This window comes from Hevea brasiliensis, chromosome 14 (genome assembly GCF_030052815.1).
Source record: "Hevea brasiliensis isolate MT/VB/25A 57/8 chromosome 14, ASM3005281v1, whole genome shotgun sequence".
Classification (NCBI taxonomy): domain Eukaryota; kingdom Viridiplantae; phylum Streptophyta; class Magnoliopsida; order Malpighiales; family Euphorbiaceae; genus Hevea; species Hevea brasiliensis.
This window is the reverse complement of record NC_079506.1, coordinates 74694797-74713310: the sequence shown is the minus strand read 5'-3', so window position 1 is coordinate 74713310 and position 18514 is coordinate 74694797. Positions and strand designations below refer to the sequence as shown.

Here is an 18514-nt window from a genome sequence, read left to right as displayed (position 1 = left end):
TTTAATTATAAATAACTTATTTTTTAGATTTTATTCCGTTAATAAATTAATCTCTTTTGTCTAAATTACTGTTAACTTGATTTTCTATTCTCTAAAATTTTATTTTATTAACAAGTTGATCCATCCATATGAATTTTATATTTAAATAATTTTATATTTAAATAATTATATATTAGATTTAAAATATAATATATGCATATATTAATATCTTAAATATAATCTTTTATTTAAATATCCTCTATGTGTCATATCATAAATTATTAAAAAAAATTATGATAAAGTATATCTATCAATATTATAATTTATAAACCTATTAAATTTGTACGAGTCCAATAAGATACATTTAAAATTAAGATGATTAAAATAATTTTATCGTTAATTTTTTTTATTATTTATTGTAAAATCTTATAAGTAAATACTATATTGACCAATTCAATAAATTTCACAATATAATAATTTTTTATTTGTATAATTTTATAAAAAAAAACCAATAATATTAATTTTTGTTAGAATATCAATCCCACTAATTTTAATTATTATTTAAAAATAAAATTTTAAACTATATAGTAATAAATTGAAGTTTCATAAAAAAAAAAAAAAAGAAAAAAAAAACCCTTTTTTCTCTCTGTGTGTGAATATTTAAAATAGTGGTTAAAGCGATGTGAGTTGAGTTGAACTGCCGAGTTATAGATGTTGAGTTGGACGAGTTGAGGTTATATTACTACCATTTGTATGAGATTGGCTGGGTGTTTATCTCACCATTGTGTTTTTATATAAGACTAATCCGATGAAAAAAAAAATATTAAACTTTTACGTGAATTTATAATTTTATTTAATTTTTTTAATTATTTGTAAAAAAATATTAAATTTTTAATATTTATCATGATTGTATTAAAGAATTAAATTATAATTAATAAAATTTAACCGAAAATTATAGTTTATAAAATTTTATTTGATTAATAAAATAATTTATTATTTTAAATTTTATAATTAAATTTTATTTATTTATTTATTATGTAAAATATACTTATTATATAAAATATATTTTATATTTATTTTTAGTCAAAATTTTATACTGGAAAATATATTTTATTGATGGAAACTATTTTAATTATTTTCTTAATTAAGCCAATAGATTTATATATCTAAAAAAAAATGTAAAAATACAAACTTCTCACTAAAACAACTTGGAGGGTAAATGCTTAATATAATCATAGAATGCTTGATTTTTTCTTTAAAATTTTGATTTGATTCTAATTTTGATAAATTCAATTATTGATTTTTTTTTTTATTTTATTTAAAAATTTGCTTTTAAATAAAATCAAATAGATGGATTGAGTTCGATTCAAAATCAATTTATATTTTAAATTGAATCGATTTAGTATATTTTGCTTGAAAAAAAGTTCAATAGATACAAATGAAAATCAATCGTGACAAGAGAGATTTGTAAAATATGTTTATTTTATTTTTGAATATAGGGAGTTATTTTGCTTGATTCAAAAAATAATTAAGTTAATTTTAATCAATAAAAATATTTTTTTATAAAATTTCAATAAAAGAATATAAGATATATTTTATTTGATAAATATATTTTATATAATAAATAAAAAAAATTAAATATAAAATTTAAAATAATAGACTATTTAGTTAATTAAATAAACTTTGAGCACTGTATTATAATTTATCATTAACTTTTGTTCAATTTAATTTAGTATTTTAAATACAATCCCAATAAATGATAAAAGGTTTAATATTTTTTACATAAAATTAAAAAAATTGAATATAATCTTGAATTTACATAAAAATTTAATATTTTTTTATCCAGTTGACCTTATATGCATATTATGCAAGTTTATAAATATGATTGAACATGGTTATAATTTAGACTTGCAATGGGTTTCAAAGCCTTATACTAACTCAAGTACTAACAATTTTTTATATAATTCTTTTTTTTTTATATAACCTATATACGTACATTGCACATCCAACGATGGGATATCGAATGACTAATCCCTGAGTATGTCCAACTCATTCGTAGACCTCAATTATGATCAGTATGTACATAAGTTCTATCTATTTAAAAAAATATATGTATATATACTGGCATCAACTTGATTAACTAAATACTCCTACATTATCACATGTATAACAGACATGGTTAAAGGAGCATATAAACTCACTAAAACATTGTATCCTAAAGCTTGACATAAGTTTGTTTTTAGAGAAAATCCTTGAGTGGCAACACATTGGCTTGTACACGGCGAGTGAGAATTTGAGTAAGCATCCTATCGAATAAATTGAACTCATAAGCCATGATTAAACCAAAGACGAGATTACTAACTTCTCAAATGGAAATTAAAAGCTTAAAAGAAAATTTTCTCAAATGGACATAGCATCTTACCATCATCATGTGCTTCCTACTTGCCTCATCCATCGCCACATGGTAAGACAGTGGACTCAGTATTGTAAACTTTGCTGCCATCGTTGACGATACCAACCCATCCCCAAAAATATTAAAATAGAAATTCAATGAACTATACATAAATTTTTTACTATTTTAATTATTAATTAGAAAATTAGTTTTTAAATTAAAAAATTATTATTTAATTCATGTATTTTGATGAAACTAATTATTTAGTTTTTATGTTTTGAAAGATTCACTATTTGGTTGTTAAATTTTTTGTTAGTCAATGTCTATTAAAGTATTATTTAGTCCATCTATTTTAATGAAAATAATTAGTTGGTCTCAGTATTTTTTTTTTAAAATACTATTATTTAATCATTTTATTTTAAAAAATTAATTAATTAATTTCTATATTTTGAAAACACAATATTTTAAAAAAATATATTTTTAAATGAAATTTAATGTCCGAATATTAAATATGAATTTACATTTTTAAAAAATTCTTTATATATTTTCATTCAATTACCTTAGCATCATTTGTGTGTTTTCACTATTAAAAAATAATTTTTTTATATTATTGCCTTATTTACTTGGAAATATAGTGGGTAATGATTAACCTTTTTATACAGTACCAAATTTTAGTCAAAAGATGTAAAACAAAGAGAGAAATGAGGGAGAGAAGAGTGTGGGAGCAAAGGGGAAAAAATATAGGAGAAAGAAATATAAGGATGATTAAGATAATTTGGGTATAAAAAAAAAATAACAGGAGAAATTAAAGTTAATATAATCAAATTATAGGGACTAATTAATATATTTTTTAAAATATAAAGTTTAATTAATTAGTTTTATTAAAATAGAAAGATTATATAATAGTTTAATTAGCATTAAAATTTGATAAAGAGATTAAATTTTTTTATAAAAATAAAATATAAAAATTAATTAATATATTTTTTAAAATATAAAAACTAAGTAGTTAATTTTATTAAAATATAGAGAATAAATAACAATTTTTCTTTTTAAATTATATAAGCATTATAGGTGTCATTAATATAAATATATAACATATGGTTTGGTGACACTTGTGGGGTAATTTTTATAGCCCCTTTTTAAACTTTGCCATATGTTACACTTTTGTTATTTAACTTCAAATGGTTATTAAAAAATTTATAAACTTTAATTTTATTTCTTAAGAAATTCATCTAATATACAATAATAGATTTTTAGATTAAAAAAAATTTCTCTAAACTACAGTGTGACATCTATAAATACAGTCTCAACACTTTTTGATGACGGATAAATCCTCTTCTTTTATAAAAAAATAAATCATTATGATAACATTAATATTTTTCTAATAAGTCTAAATAAAGATTAAAATGATCGGTGCTTTTTGAGTGTAAGAGGAAAGAAAGTAAAAAAAAAAATATTATTCTTTTAATTTGAAAATCTACTATAGCAAGTTAGATAAATTTTTCTGAAATAAAATTAAAGTTCAAAATTTTTTTTAATAATAAATAAAAATTAAAAAATAAAAATAAAATATAAAATAAAATTAAAGTACGGATTATAAAAATTTATCCCACCTTGTGAGAAGACTTAAAAATAAAAGAAAAATAACACAATAAGAATGTATCAATCACACAAAAGCGTTATTATGATTGCTTAATAAAAAAAAGTGAACAAAATCACATAATAATAGATTTTAAAGTGGGATTACAAACGCCATACTTGTCAATCAATCATGTCAATGTTTAAATACCCAAAAAATGTTTATTATGATCACTTTGTAATTAAAATTTAATTTAATAAGTTTAGGTCTTTTCATAAATACATAAGTTTAATTATACAAATTTCATAATTTCACCCTCTTATCGGCATTTTCTTTTTAAATATGGTAGTTAATTATAGTAGTAATTTTATATTTATAATTATTATTTATCATTATAATTTTAATTAATTTAAAAAAAAATTGATAAATACGATTTTTAATATCTTATAAATTAATAATATATAAATTATATATTATAATTGATTTCAATTATAACAAATAAGCAACTGTATAGCCACATTTAATTTGATTTCAGTTTAGATAATTATTATTTTAAGAATTTAAAAATATCACTGAATTGATAAGGAATGCTCATAGGATAATCAACTAGATAAAGACCCAATAGACGACAATGACCATTTTTGCTTCTACAAAATTGCTCTCTCTACATTCAATTTTTATTTGGTGCAATTGTTGTATATGACGATTTCATTGTATAATTTTTCCATTTCCAGGCTAATGCATCATATTAAGTTCTGCAAACCATAATCAAGACCACAGGAGGGTGAAAATAAGGATCAACACTAGAGATTGCTTCTTTTTCTTCTTGGGTATGTCTTAAATTTCAGGACAGAAAAAAAAAAAAATCTTCTGAGACTTTTGTTAATGAAAGGAAATGTATGCTGATTTGCAATGTTCATTTGCAGGACTTTGGAGGGAAAATTGCATAAGAAAAACAATATTTACACAACAAAATGCGTCAATTATACGACTAAAGTGATGCTAGATATAGATATTTACATAATTTTCCTTGGAAATTAAAATGTTAGGTAGCCAGTTGATTGTCAGATAAGAGTGGTGCTTCAATATCTTCTTCTGATTTCCTAGGTAATTGTTGCTCTGGTTTAAGCAGGCAAGCATAGCATAAAGCAACTATCTGACAAAATTAAACAATTCAGAATTACTCTATCATTAATTCATTCAATGAGAAAAGAGCGGGAAAGTGCGTGTGCACCAGAGAGAGATATGTAATGGCTTACCATGCATAAAGATGCAACTATGATGCTGAAGCCTTTGCAGTTGAAAGGGGCATTGCTAGACAGGAATAATGCTGAAACAACCACTCAACCACTAAGCAAAAGAGAGAGTGAAATGATACTCATACTAAACAGAAAAAGGGCAATAAGATTAACAACTCACAAGTTAATGGACTCATTGCAAGAGGGGATAACAAACTTGCTACTGACTGCACACCTGCAATGAATCCTTGTGCTTTACCCTGAATTTGAGATAAATCATACACAAACGTAAATATTTATAAGAAGATGCCAAGCAGGGAATGCTGCTAACCCTACCTTGAGTCTAGGATTAAGATAACATGAAAATTTTAATTTGATCAAAATCCTCTTTTCCTTGTGTAGCAAGTTTAAGCTATATTCACTTAATGCCTTCTATAAAATTATTAAATGGTTAGCAGTGGACAAATTGTATGTGAACTTGCACTAATTGGTTCCACCAAGTAGAAGTTAAATATGCAGGCTTATTCTGGTAGCAAATTCTGTTAATGATTCGACTGAACAAAATCTGAAGTCCACATTTCAAGTTTTAAACAGGGTTTCTTGCATGAATGAAAATTGCACAGGAGTTCATAGAAATGTGATTATCCGAAAGAAAGAAGAGTTATAAACCTGATTAGTTGAGCTTGAGGCTTTGGAAATAATAGCATAAGTCTGCACATGAAGAAATTCAGAACATCAAGCAGTGATCATTCAAGTTTTAAAAAGTCGATGATCAACTACAATTTTACATTACATGGAAATAAAAGGAGAGAGAATTAGTGAATCTATGATACTTACTGAAGGGGTTACAAGGATATAAATGGCTCCAAATGAGGCACTCAAGTATGGCACCTGCAATTAGCAATATGAAATGTACAAAACATATTCCAATAAAGAAACTAGAGTCCTTATCTCATGCAACATGTAAAATTAATGAGTAAAGAATTGGTCAAGTACATCTTAAGAACTTTTTCTTATAGGAATTCTACTTTAAGCTTTTTCTTGAAAACACCATAAGAACTTTACTATCTGGAAAAAGGGCTGTTTAAGTACGTACCCAAGATGACCATGCTAATCCATATAGGAGTGCCTGTTCAGAAAAGAGCACCATTAGATTCTCTTTTTTGTCTCATCTTTTCTCTTTTGGTGGATGTGCACATGTGTTGGATGTTGAGAGGGATAGTGATAGGCAAGGCAAGGCAACTTACATAAGCTATTGATGCAAGTAAGGATAGACACAATATCACTTTCTCACCAACCAATGGATTGATAAGAGGAAGCACCACAATCTGGGAGAAAAAAACACATGAAAAGACATATATTAGGCCAAAAAATTTCAGTCAGTTCAAAATATATCATGGAAAAATGTAAAAGAATATAATTTTAAATGCTAAGAACTTAATTCAAAGTGAACTTAACATCAACACAATAGAATTTTAAGAAATCAATCTAATATTATTGCAATGAAGTAATACGTGCACCCTTTTCGACTTAAGAATTATACAAAGGATAGCTGAGAAACATTAGAAAGCCAATTAGCTTTAGAATTTTGAGAATGCTTCTCTTTTCTCTCAGAGAAACATAAAAGAATATTTGGAGAAAAGTTATGGTGAATAAGAATCACAATTGTTCATTGTTTAAGCACATACTTCTTTCAGGTTCGTAAAGGAAATAAAACAGAAGAAATAAGCTCCAAGAAAAACATACCTGAGAAAAAATTTCACCAATTCCCACCATTAACAGAATTTCTGAATATTGATTTTTGTTAAACCCAAACACTGACTTGAGATAGAACTGCACACACAATCCTAAGTCAGGAAATTTTTACTCAAGCAAAGAAAAACTACAATAAAATAAAAACTGCACCAGAAAACACAAATATTTACAATTAGCACTGTGACCATTGATTCAATGAGTGCTATTATATTAAGGTACACCCTTAGGTTCATGTTTTGTTAAAAATGAATAGTGTCAATGCATTATACTAATTGCTTGAACCGTAAAAACACAAGGAAAATTAAAATGACAAAGTAATATTACCTCCCATGGAGTATAGTATTAGCAGAACTCTGGCTTGATTCGGCTGGAAAATGGATTTGAGATAGGATTCTATTATAATAGTTTGTTAGACAAAGAATTCCAATTTTTTGGATGATATTTGGTGTTCGACAAACTAATCTTAGTACATATGAAATGTAAGTATAATTTCCAAAATAATAATAATAATAATAATAATTAAATTGCCATTATGATATGTTTAACTATCACAAAAATAAATTTGAATGGAAATCTTGGAATAAAAGGCCTGCAAAACTGTCATTTCCATTCCCATTCCTTTTTTTTCCTAGGATGATCCAAATAGGGTAAAGCTGTCTTAACAATTAGTTTCTCCATCCTTAAGAGATCAATTTCCTCCTCCACAAAAAGCCTTCCTCCATTGTGGTTGTGGGGATAGGCAAATTCATTATCTATAGAATAAAAGGCAAGCAAGCCTGAACAGTACTCGTGCAATTGATTTGGTAGAGATTGAATTACACAATTACCTTTTGTTTCATTCTTTTTTGTGTTCCAATAGAATTTAAATGCCAAATAGGTATACAATAAGATCCTATAACTCTGAAACTCTGAAGCCCATATTTTCCTTAACAACACCTTATTTTATAGATTTTTTTGCCCTTACACACGAAGCATCAACAAAAGAACTAAGCATCATGAATCTTTTTTGTAGAAGATGGACAGTAAAAAAAAATGATTCTATTTTCTCCATGCAGAAGGGCAAAAACTGACTTTAAGACTGGATTTCAAAGGACTTTCTGCATTAATGGTTTGCTCATGATGCATAAGGATTATCAGATTGGGCATAAAAAGAATAAAGTTGAAAACAAACTTACAAATAAGACACTGCTGATGCCGGACATTCCCAACTCATAGAAGAAGGAAACAAAAGAAATTCCCCTAAGAGTGGGGCTGAAAAGTGAGATAGAACTCAGTCAGATCCCATAAATAGAATGGTTTGCAAAAACAAAAATTATATGACAAGGCCAGTACACATTGCAAAAAATAAAATAAAAAAGTAGCAGCATAGAAAACAATTGAGAAATGGTGTGTATTTGAAGAGGTTTATTTTCTTTTTAACTAACACACAAGTACCTGCTAAAGACCACTGTTGCAGCATCTATCATTGATTTATATCTTGCATGGAAAACCTTAATGGTCTTAGTTAAGAAGGCTGATTTTTGCTCCCTCCTTTGAGTACGTTCAACTGATTCAACTAGATAGAATTGCATATAAAGTGGACAACAGATCAAGAGAGCAACTGAAACCTGAATAAAATGGTCAATCAGCACAAAGACTACGAATTTGCAGATAATCACTATAACACAATTCAAAACAACTGTAAATCAGAAAATAGGTAAATTAAAAAAAAATAAAAGGAAAGAAAGATGTGCAGAAAATGACATGGTGTTCACAGGACTAACATACCAGAAAAATGTATTTCTCAGGAAGAAAACGTGCTAAAACATTTCCTATGACGTGAGAAGCAGAAAAGAGACCAGTCATCCAACTAAATACTGCAGCCCTCCTGCTTTCTTTGGCAAAATCTGCCTACAAAAGGAAGGAAAAATCTAAACCTTGACATTCAATATGACTTTTTATCAGCAGGGACCAGTTCTTACCGCATAGGCAACAGCAATGCAGAAAATGCTTCCTTGACTTAGAATATATGAAATTGTACGAAGCACATAGTAGGCATACACAAATTCTCTTGATTGATTATAGGCAAGTAAAGCTGAAATAACAAAACAAGGAAGAGAGAGAGAGAGAGAGAGAGAGAGAGAGAGAGAGAGAGAGAGAGAGAGTATCAGATATTGTCTTGATTGCAACACTAATTTTTTTCAAATAGGACATCAGATAAATCACAGGGGATGTATTTTTCATAACTAAAAGGCTTAGGACATTATATATTAAATCAGTAATTAGACTTCAGAATTTTCTTTCACAAACTCAAGGTTCTTAGCAAAGTCAAACAAAAAGGATGTCTCATTTATGATGCTTCAGTTCTAAAATTTGGGGAAATTAAGTGTATTGCTGTGCTAACATTTAAGCTTAAGTATTACTTCAGTTAATCTTAATTCCTCACTGAAAATGCTTATTTGAAACATACCAAAAGGAAATATGGATGTAGATACAGTGAGAAGTAGAAATGGTTTACGCCCATACTCATCTGCAAGCTGTCCCAGGAGTGGTAATACCACCATCTTGAAAATTCCAACCACCTACAAACAAAAAGTATTAGCCTAAACCTTTGCTTCAAGAAAAGAAAACATAGAATAAAGTTGAATATTTAAGTCATATTTTACAAACTTAACTTTACACTTTATGGTGATTGTTCATAGATATTAAAATTATAATGCCATATTCTCAAGTCTCCACCTAAGCACTTGGGTGTATACATACATCCTCTAGCCCAAATTAAGATTTTTAATTTTTTTAATTTTTTTTTCTATATGCATATAAATAAGAGAGTTGCGGAGATGAAAATGTTAAGGTGGATGAGTGGCCATACTAGACTAGATAAAATCTGTAATGAGAGTATTAGAGAAAAGGTAGGAGTGGTATCAATTGAGGATAAGTTGAGAGAAGAGAGATTGAAGTGGTCTGGTCATGTGAATCGTAGATATACGGAGGCTCCAGTTAGACATGTAGAGCACATTGGGTTAGAGGATAGAAAGAAAAAAAGGGGTAGACCTAAACTGACTTGGAGGAGAGTAGTACAACATGACCTAGAAGCATTACATATTTTTTAGGATTTAACTCAAAATCGTTTAGAATGAAGAAAGAAAATCCATGTAGCCAACCCTAATAAATTTTTAGGATAAAGGCTTGGTTGAGTTGGGTTGAGCTGAGCTGCATGCATATAAATATATGGTCTCCAACTAAGTTAACAAGTTTTCCTTGCTACCATAATGAGCAGTCTTCTTTTTCTATCGCCTATTTTTTTCCCATTAATTTGGCCTCATCTCCTTACAATTACTCATTTTTGTGGAACTGTTAGCACCCACAAGCTATCTCATTCACTCAACTACCACTACAGTCATTATCAATCTCAGTCTTAAACCAGGGCCATGGATAGGAACTGAAAGAAGATTAAATAACAAATCATAAATCCAAACAAAAGAAAGATAAAAGCCAACATAGCCAAAAACCTAAAGCTTTATAAAAGTCCAATGATGAAAACCATATTTAGAGGTGATGCAACATGTCTTTGTCATGCATCAAACATAAAAGATAGACAAAGATGTAATCCAAATTTAATAGAAAAAAATTGGAGGAGAAAATGAGGTTTCACCTAGGCTTTTTATCTTTATCATCTTGCTGGGACCAAAGTGAACCCACTGCTTTCATTAGATGAAAGCGATATTCATGTGTCCCTATTCTTAAGCATTCAGCAAGATGATATATCTAAACGAAAGCACAAAACTTTATAAGAAAAACTAGTTGTCAACAACTATATCATCTATGGAACACATGATCACATGTTTAAAAACTCTTAATTCATTACTGGGAACTATAATTTACTTCCCGAAATGGCTGAATTATAATAAAAAAGGCTACTATCTCTGAGAAAATAGTCTTTCTCCCCAAATGGTTTGTGGAAAATATTTTCATGATTTTCCCCAGGAATAAATTAAGGAACATGGTCAATGAACAACCAACTGAAGATTACTCGGTAAAATCCTTATTTCAAAAGACCAGGGATCCAATTCTGCTCATGTCCACAATTAGACTGCTCGAGAGAGGAGAAAATTCGCCCCCACTGGGTAACCCAATTATTCAATAGAAAAAAATAAGATCGTAATTAACATACGCAAAATACAGTTTTCTTATATACATACAACTATACAAGTCCAGACCTGTCATAGTATTTGTGATTTGCCTATGCAGAAATCTAGTTAAACATTTGAATAGTTTCACATTTGAATGCTATTAGAGCACTTGTCAATAATCACAAATCAAACAAAAAAGTAGATACAAATTTCAGCCTCTCTCTCTCTCTCTCTCTCTCTCTCTCTCTCTCAGTGAACATCAACAAGATGATGCCTAGAAGGACAGATTCAGTCCCTCTCAAGATAGCTTCCAAAACATATTAGTTTTCTAAACCCTTCTGTCATACTAGAACCTGGTGTTGACCCTGGATGGTGATGTAACCAATATATTATACTAAGAGAAAAAAAAAAACTATTACTGAGATATTACGTCAGGAAGTAAACATCCAAAACCCAACCCTGGAAGAAGGAAGGAAAAAAGAGAAACAAAGGAAACTGCAGTACATAAAAATCCCATAACCTTTGTCATAGAACTTACAGGCTCTAATATCTGAGAAAAATTAGGAGAAGTTACTGGCTAGAGAAAAGAAAATCAGTCAAGGAAATCTCCTAGTTATAGAAGAACTGAATATGCCTAATGCCGTATGTGAATTCTTTTTGCTCATGTTAAGTCTCTGGTTGCCCAGAAAAAGAGAAGTTTGAGAAGATAACGCCTTCGAATAGTGAAGGTTTTCAACTTTTCTATAACCCAGATGCAAAACTTCGGAAATCACAAAAATTTATTCAAACCAAAGATTTTTAAGAGTAATAAGAAAATCAAAGCTATCAAACACAAAAATTTAGTAATCCCATTTCCCCTTTCTACAGTTTACTTGCAAATGGAAAAAAAAAGGTCCCAAATTCAATAGTCATGTCCTTTCTTTTCTTCCCTTCAAAAACTTCAAAAGAGAAAGATGCCTAACAATCAAATGAATCAAAGGAAAACAAATTGAACCACAGGACACAAAATACAACTATGTCATTGCAGTTAAAAGATAAATATATACACTGTAATTGTGTTTTCTCTTCTCTGTTGCCTTTCCTCAATTTTAGCGCCAGCAAAACAAGAGGAGAAAAATGACCACCAAACAGATAAAAAAATGAAAAAAAAAAATCAGGGAAGTAAAAAACAAACATAAAAGTCAACAACCAATTTTCTGTTCTTTTTTCGTTTCTTTTTTTCCTTCTTTTCTTTCCCCTCTTCATTTTCTCACCAACCAAACAAAGAAAATAGAAGAACACAAACAAAAAAGTTGTATAATAGCAGGCATTATTAATTACCGTTTGTTGGAGACCACTTAGATAAATAGCCTGAGAACACGCAGACTCCCCAGGACATAAGGCAGAAGTAACAACATCAACAAGAACAGAAACAGTCATTTGCTCAGCAACCCAATGTATAGATAATGGCAAAAGCAAGTGCACCAAAGGCCTCAACTCTCTAAACCCACTACCACAGCTATTCCACTCCATTAAACACTAATCTTTGAAGAAAACTCAGAACAAAATGTTGTTGCAAAATCAAAGAATCTGGAGTTTATAACTAAATTGATGGAGATGGAAAAGAAGGTGATGCTTTTGACTGGTTTAAGTGTGAGAGTTTTAATTGATCGGTCGGGTTATGTAGGTGATAAAAGGGCGCATGGAGAAAGGTTCCTGTGGCAGACAAGATGTTTACGTCCAGAGATGGCGTGTCAGCCTAAGGTGATCGTGTGGAATGGGGTTTGTTTGCTTGTGTGAATGGTAGAGTGCAGTTGGTGACATGGCTTAGCCAGCCAGCTGTAATGTTGGCATGGCCCGGCAATCTTGACAGGCATGAAATTTGAAGAAGATAAGGGAAGAAAGAAAAAATAATTTTTTGTCTTATTCTAAATTTAAAACACAACCCATAGCCTTCCAACTTGATTAAAAAAAAAAAAAAGGCATGACTTTGTAGTTTCGGGGAGACTCCAATGCTACTCAATTAAAGTTTTATTAATAAAATTTCATATATTTTTATAAACGATTTATAAGTATAAACAAGCTCCAAATGTTCGACTGTGTTGCGGATGTTATTTTTTTATTTAATTTTTAATATGATTAATAAATAAAAAAAATTTATACTAAAAATATATTCAATTTTATTTTATAATAATATAACTATTATATTTATATATTATAAATAAAATTATTTTTTTAATAATTATTAAAATTATTTAATCAATTTAAAAATAAATAAAATTTAATTATTTATTACTTATAAATTAAATTTGTATATTTAATTAAAAGTGAATAATATTCTTTGAATTAAATAAATTGTACAAAACCACCTTAATTCAATAATTCAATTCGATTTTTAAGATAATTTAGTTCAATTCGATTTACATTTTAAGAATTTTGATTATTTTGATTTGGTTCGATTTTGAAGAGAAAAAAATTAGTTGAGCCAAACTGAACCTAATTACTTTATTTATTTTTAAATTGATTTATTTTTATAAAGAATTTATGAATTATAAGTAATTATATATATATATAAATTATTTAATTTCATTGATTAATTGTTATTAGGTTAAAAAAAAGATCAAAATCAAACCAAATAACTTAAAAGTAAATATAAATTAAAAAAACTAATCAAAACTCAAAAACTGATCAGTTTGAATCAAACTAAAGTGAAATGGAATGGTTTGCTTCAATTAATTTTTTATTCATTTTAGTTTAGTTCGATTTCTAAAATATAATAATTTGATTAATTCAGTTTTAATGATTCAGTTTGGTTTGGCTTGAACCAAATACTTAGCCCTATATTTAATATACTGAACAACTCTAAATAAATACTAACAAAAAACTAGTTGTGCAAAATCTCACAAATGCATGGATCATTAATAAATAATAAAGTAGTGAGAAAAGCATCGTTCCCACTAGGACCGTGTTGAGTATAAATTATAGTGATTTTAATTATCTAGATGATCAAGTTGTAGAGAAATAGTAATTAAATTTAAATTAAATGAAATAAAATCTAAAACAATTAATAAGTGCATAATTTATTAATTTTACTCCCATCACATTTATTGTTTCTAGGGTAGCTTTATGACTAATTCAGTTGATTAAAGTATAATTATCTATTAGGCATATGTTTAGAGAGTTGTTGGAATAATTGTGTTAAATGGACAAATTTTTAGCATTTGCATTAATTTGACTCTTGGTAAGTTCCAGAGCATAGAGGTGTGGAAGGAAGCTTGGAAAGGTCAAAGGATTGAGAAGCGTTGCTGATACAAAGTACACAGGTGGTGTAAGTACAACCACAGACCCGTGTAACATTCTGCCATAAGAAATCCAGAGAACTGAGGCAGAAACAAAGTACATGGGCAGTGTAACTTGACCCGTATAAATCTTGGAGACCCGTGTAACTTTCTGTACCAATGCAAGACATACCCATTCAGCTCCAGTAAGTTACATGGCCTTAGGCCGTGTAGTGATACATGGGTCGTGTATCCGTCAACAATCAGTTCCCTGATTTTGCTCCAGTTGCAGTTTTTGACAGAGAGAAATACTCTTAACACCTCAGGGACTCTAAAAACCTAACCCTAGGCCATTTATTATAAATAGAAGAGGCAGCAGCCAACACAGGGGGGATCAGACCTTCGTTCTCCATTCACATTCTAGATTTCTTTAATTTTCTTCTTTAATTTTCTGTAAGCCATGAATATGAGTGGCTAAGTTTTTAATTCAGTTCAAGGGATTCTAGTTCTTATGCTTGATTTGTGAGGCCAGGTTCTTAATTTAATTTATATCTTTTTGAATATCTATTATTTTTTGATTTCATTGACTTTGATTTATTGAATGATTTGCTAAAAATGCCTATTAGTTAATTGTTTGATGTGATCAATTACTAGTTCATCTTCATAATCTATAATTATTTTATAAGATTGAACGTGAGTAGCAATTAGGTTTTATTGATTATGATCCAAATTTTCGATAATAACCTAAGGAAACAATAGGGTGAATTAAATGATTTATGCTTTATAAATTATTGTTCAGCTTAACTACTTCTTTTTCTTAAAGCAGTTATTAATTTGATGAGGATTGCTTAATAGCAACTCAATTAATAATTAGAGTCAATAAGAGTGCTGGGCTCGAATTGATGAGTATATGTAAGTTAGGGATTGTACCTCGCTGTTTGGTAAATCTAGGTTAAGTATTCAATAAGAGATAATTGTATTTCTTTTGTCTATAATCGAATCAATGCATTGGAATGTGAATTACCTTGGACTAAAGTTTGTTTAATTTGAGAGTATCATGTTTAATTTTAGTTCTTAATTTTTGATTTCTGATTTCTGATTTCTTCTTTGGACTGCGAACTACCCCCAACCTTTATTTCTTTTTCCTTTACACAAGTGCATGAAATTTTAGTAATTCAGTCTTTAGGGTTCGACCTAGATTTACCACCTACTACAAAAAATATTTTATAACTGGTAATTTCAGTTAATTTAATTTCTGGTGAAATCGAAAACCATCAACAATTAACTAAACTTGAATATCAATGGATAAAAACACTTCAGAGTTAGGGGTTCACACTTCAATTAATTACAAATGCAATCTAATTCATTCAATAAATGGGAAATTATTACATTAAAGGAGTTATCTTAAGTCCTATCTCAAGGCACTCAAGATGTATCTTAATCAACTTAAATCCTACTTTCATGATGATTAAATCAATTAAAACCTATTAAGTTCTTTGATTAATTGTTAGATTCATATAAAATTCTAACCTATCTTTGGATCAAGAACCCTAAGCTCAAAACCCTATTATTCCAATATAATCTTCATTTTTCAGTCATTCAATTAACATCTAGAATTAATACTAAGTGGAGCTCAACACAAAGCATGCATTAAAAATACGAGATATTGAATCAAAGAACAAAATGCCCAATTTATTAAAGAAAATTAAATTAAATCCATAACTGAATTAAAAGTGCTACAACCCTATCCCTATAGTAAGGAAACTACTCACACATAGTGAGTTTATAATAAAGTTTATAAAATAATAAAAAGGAGACATGAGAAGAAATAGAATGAAAGAACCCAAATGAAGAATTACAACATTGGACTTTTAGAACTTCAGTTGGAACTTCCTCTGAAAGCCTTGCAAATCCGTTTCTCCTTTTACCTCTATTGAAGTTAATGTACTCTCTTGAATGTAAATTGGTTCTATCTCCCTTAAATCTTAACTTATTATATTTATATCTAGTATAACAACCCTTATTTCAGAGTTTTAAAAGCCTTAGAAGTCCTCTGAGGTTGAATTAGAAAGAAAAAAGGTAAAGTTAGAATTATTGTCTGGAGTCATTACATGGCCCATACAGCATTACACGGGGTACCCCATGTAATGTTCTGTAGCTTTGTTCTTTGAGTTTTCTTTTGTCCAAAAGATTGCACAGGGTCCAGGAGGTTGCACAGGGTAGGTTATATGGGTTGTGCAATTAGTTTTCTGCAGGATTAAGTTGCATGGACCGTGTACCTTACTTGCACGCCCGATGCAATTTTTCTAGCCTTCTATTTTTTACTTTTTGATCTCTGGATCTTTTCCAAGCTTGTCCTTGGCTCAAGAACCACACAAAAATACCTGATAAAATATAAAAATAAAAAAATTAGATTGGATTAACAAATTTCTAAAATGTTAATAAAAACACTTAAAAATAAACATAAAAGAGACTAAATGCTAACAAACCCTAAATGCCTATATAATTTGACTAAATCAGCAAGATTTTGGTAGGACAATTGACTTCCCTGTGGAGATGTGTTAGTTGATATCGTGCAAGGAATTATTCCGCAGCAGATGGGGAACATCGGTTATTAATTATGTTGATGAAAAGGGGAGGTGAAAGTGAAACCTATTTGCTAATTATCTGTCACAATATGTAGTAAATATCATTGTTAAATGTCTTCCTCCTTCATAGATTCAAGAGGAGGATTGTATTAACCTGAATTTCAAAAATATAAAATTAAGAATTTTAATATTATTTTATTATTATTATTGTAATTTAAAAATGGACATTTTGGGAAGTGCAAATTCAGCAGCTGAACCATCAATCTTTAGCAACCAAACTACATATATGTAGAGGTGTGCAAACGGTCAGTTCGGTTCCGAACCGAACCGAACCAACAAAACCGAAAATTAAAAATCAAAAATTTTAAAAATCGAACCGAACCAATTGATAAGAGAAAACTAAACCGTATCGAACTGATAAATATCGGTTCGGTTCGGTTTTAAACCGATCAAACCGAAATTGATAAAATTTCATATTTTTAACATTAAATCTAAATAATAAAAACAAAAAAAATTAGAAATCAAAACTAAAAAATCTTAAGGTTCAGTTCGGTTTTCTTTGATTTCGGTTCGGTTCGATTTGGTTCGATTCAATTTGATTCGATTTTTTTTTTTATTTCCTATGTATATTAATAATTTCGGTTCGGTTCGATTTTTTTGATTTTTTTATGAAAATAACCGAACCGAACCGAGTAATCGAAATTATTAAAATTATAAATCGAACCGAACCGATTAAATTTTAAAACCGAACCGATTGAACTGAATTAATCGGTTCGGTTCTATTTTTCGGTTTAAGCCGAAAACTGCTCTCCCCTACGTATATGGTCGGGTACACAATGCATGCAAACTTGTGTGTCAAAGGTCTCACCTTTGACTGCCAAAATTTGTCTATCTTACAAAATGAAGTTAAATCTAGTTCTAATGAAACTATTAATTAAATATATCTTTTTTATAATTTTCTTGTAGAATAGGGATAGAGTTGCTAAACCTAGAGAGGTTGGTGGTTTGGGTCTTCAAAGTATGTTTATGCTTAATAAAGCTTATTTTAAGAAGCTTGGTTGGAATGTATTATGTAATTTAGAAGCTTTCTAGGTTAAATTCTTTAAAAATTATAAGATGGATGGGGAAGGTGTTCCTTTTTTTATTGCTAGATCTAATTATTCTTCTTTATGGAGAGGAGTGACTAACACGTAGACTATTTTGCAGAAGAATTTAGGGTGATCCTTAAGCAACGGTAGACAGGCATGATTTCACTGTTCTTAAAAACAATGAAAATGGACTAATTTTGTAATAACAAGCTCTAAAGCCTCCGTTATACTACAGAAAATTTTTTTTATATTTATTATATTAATATGATTGCCAAACATGTATTTTATTATTTTTTATAATAATATAAAATATTATATTTACATATTATAAACAAAGCTATTATCCTTCAATATTTATATAGTTAGTTCAAATGAAATTAAATTTTAGTTACTCACTATATATATTTATATATAATTTATGTTTTAACAAATCAAAAATATTTATAACAAATCAAAAATATTTAAAAGAAAGTGCATATACATTATTTTTATATACTATACCTATTATTATAAAATAATGTTAAGC

The 18514-nt window shown here is 28.6% G+C and overlaps 1 protein-coding gene and 1 long non-coding RNA gene across 2 annotated transcripts; both read right to left on the bottom strand.

Annotated features, from left to right (window-relative positions):
* Positions 1-2076: 2076 nt before the first annotated feature.
* LOC131173345 (uncharacterized) lies at positions 2077-2740 on the bottom strand. Its single transcript, XR_009143651.1, has 2 exons — positions 2402-2740; positions 2077-2285 (listed from the first exon to the last, which is right to left on the bottom strand). It is a non-coding gene; the product is annotated as an uncharacterized LOC131173345 (long non-coding RNA).
* Positions 2741-4807: 2067 nt separating this feature from the next.
* LOC110634588 (uncharacterized) lies at positions 4808-12784 on the bottom strand. The gene is made up of 14 exons (XM_021783650.2): positions 12376-12784; positions 9393-9504; positions 8905-9017; positions 8711-8833; positions 8378-8550; positions 8119-8194; positions 6935-7021; positions 6436-6516; positions 6285-6317; positions 6026-6079; positions 5858-5899; positions 5370-5448; positions 5210-5280; positions 4808-5106 (listed from the first exon to the last, which is right to left on the bottom strand). The coding sequence occupies exons 1-14, from the start codon at positions 12565-12567 to the stop codon at positions 4996-4998; spliced, it is 1347 nt and encodes a 448-aa protein (XP_021639342.2). The 5' UTR covers positions 12568-12784; the 3' UTR covers positions 4808-4995.
* Positions 12785-18514: the final 5730 nt, after the last annotated feature.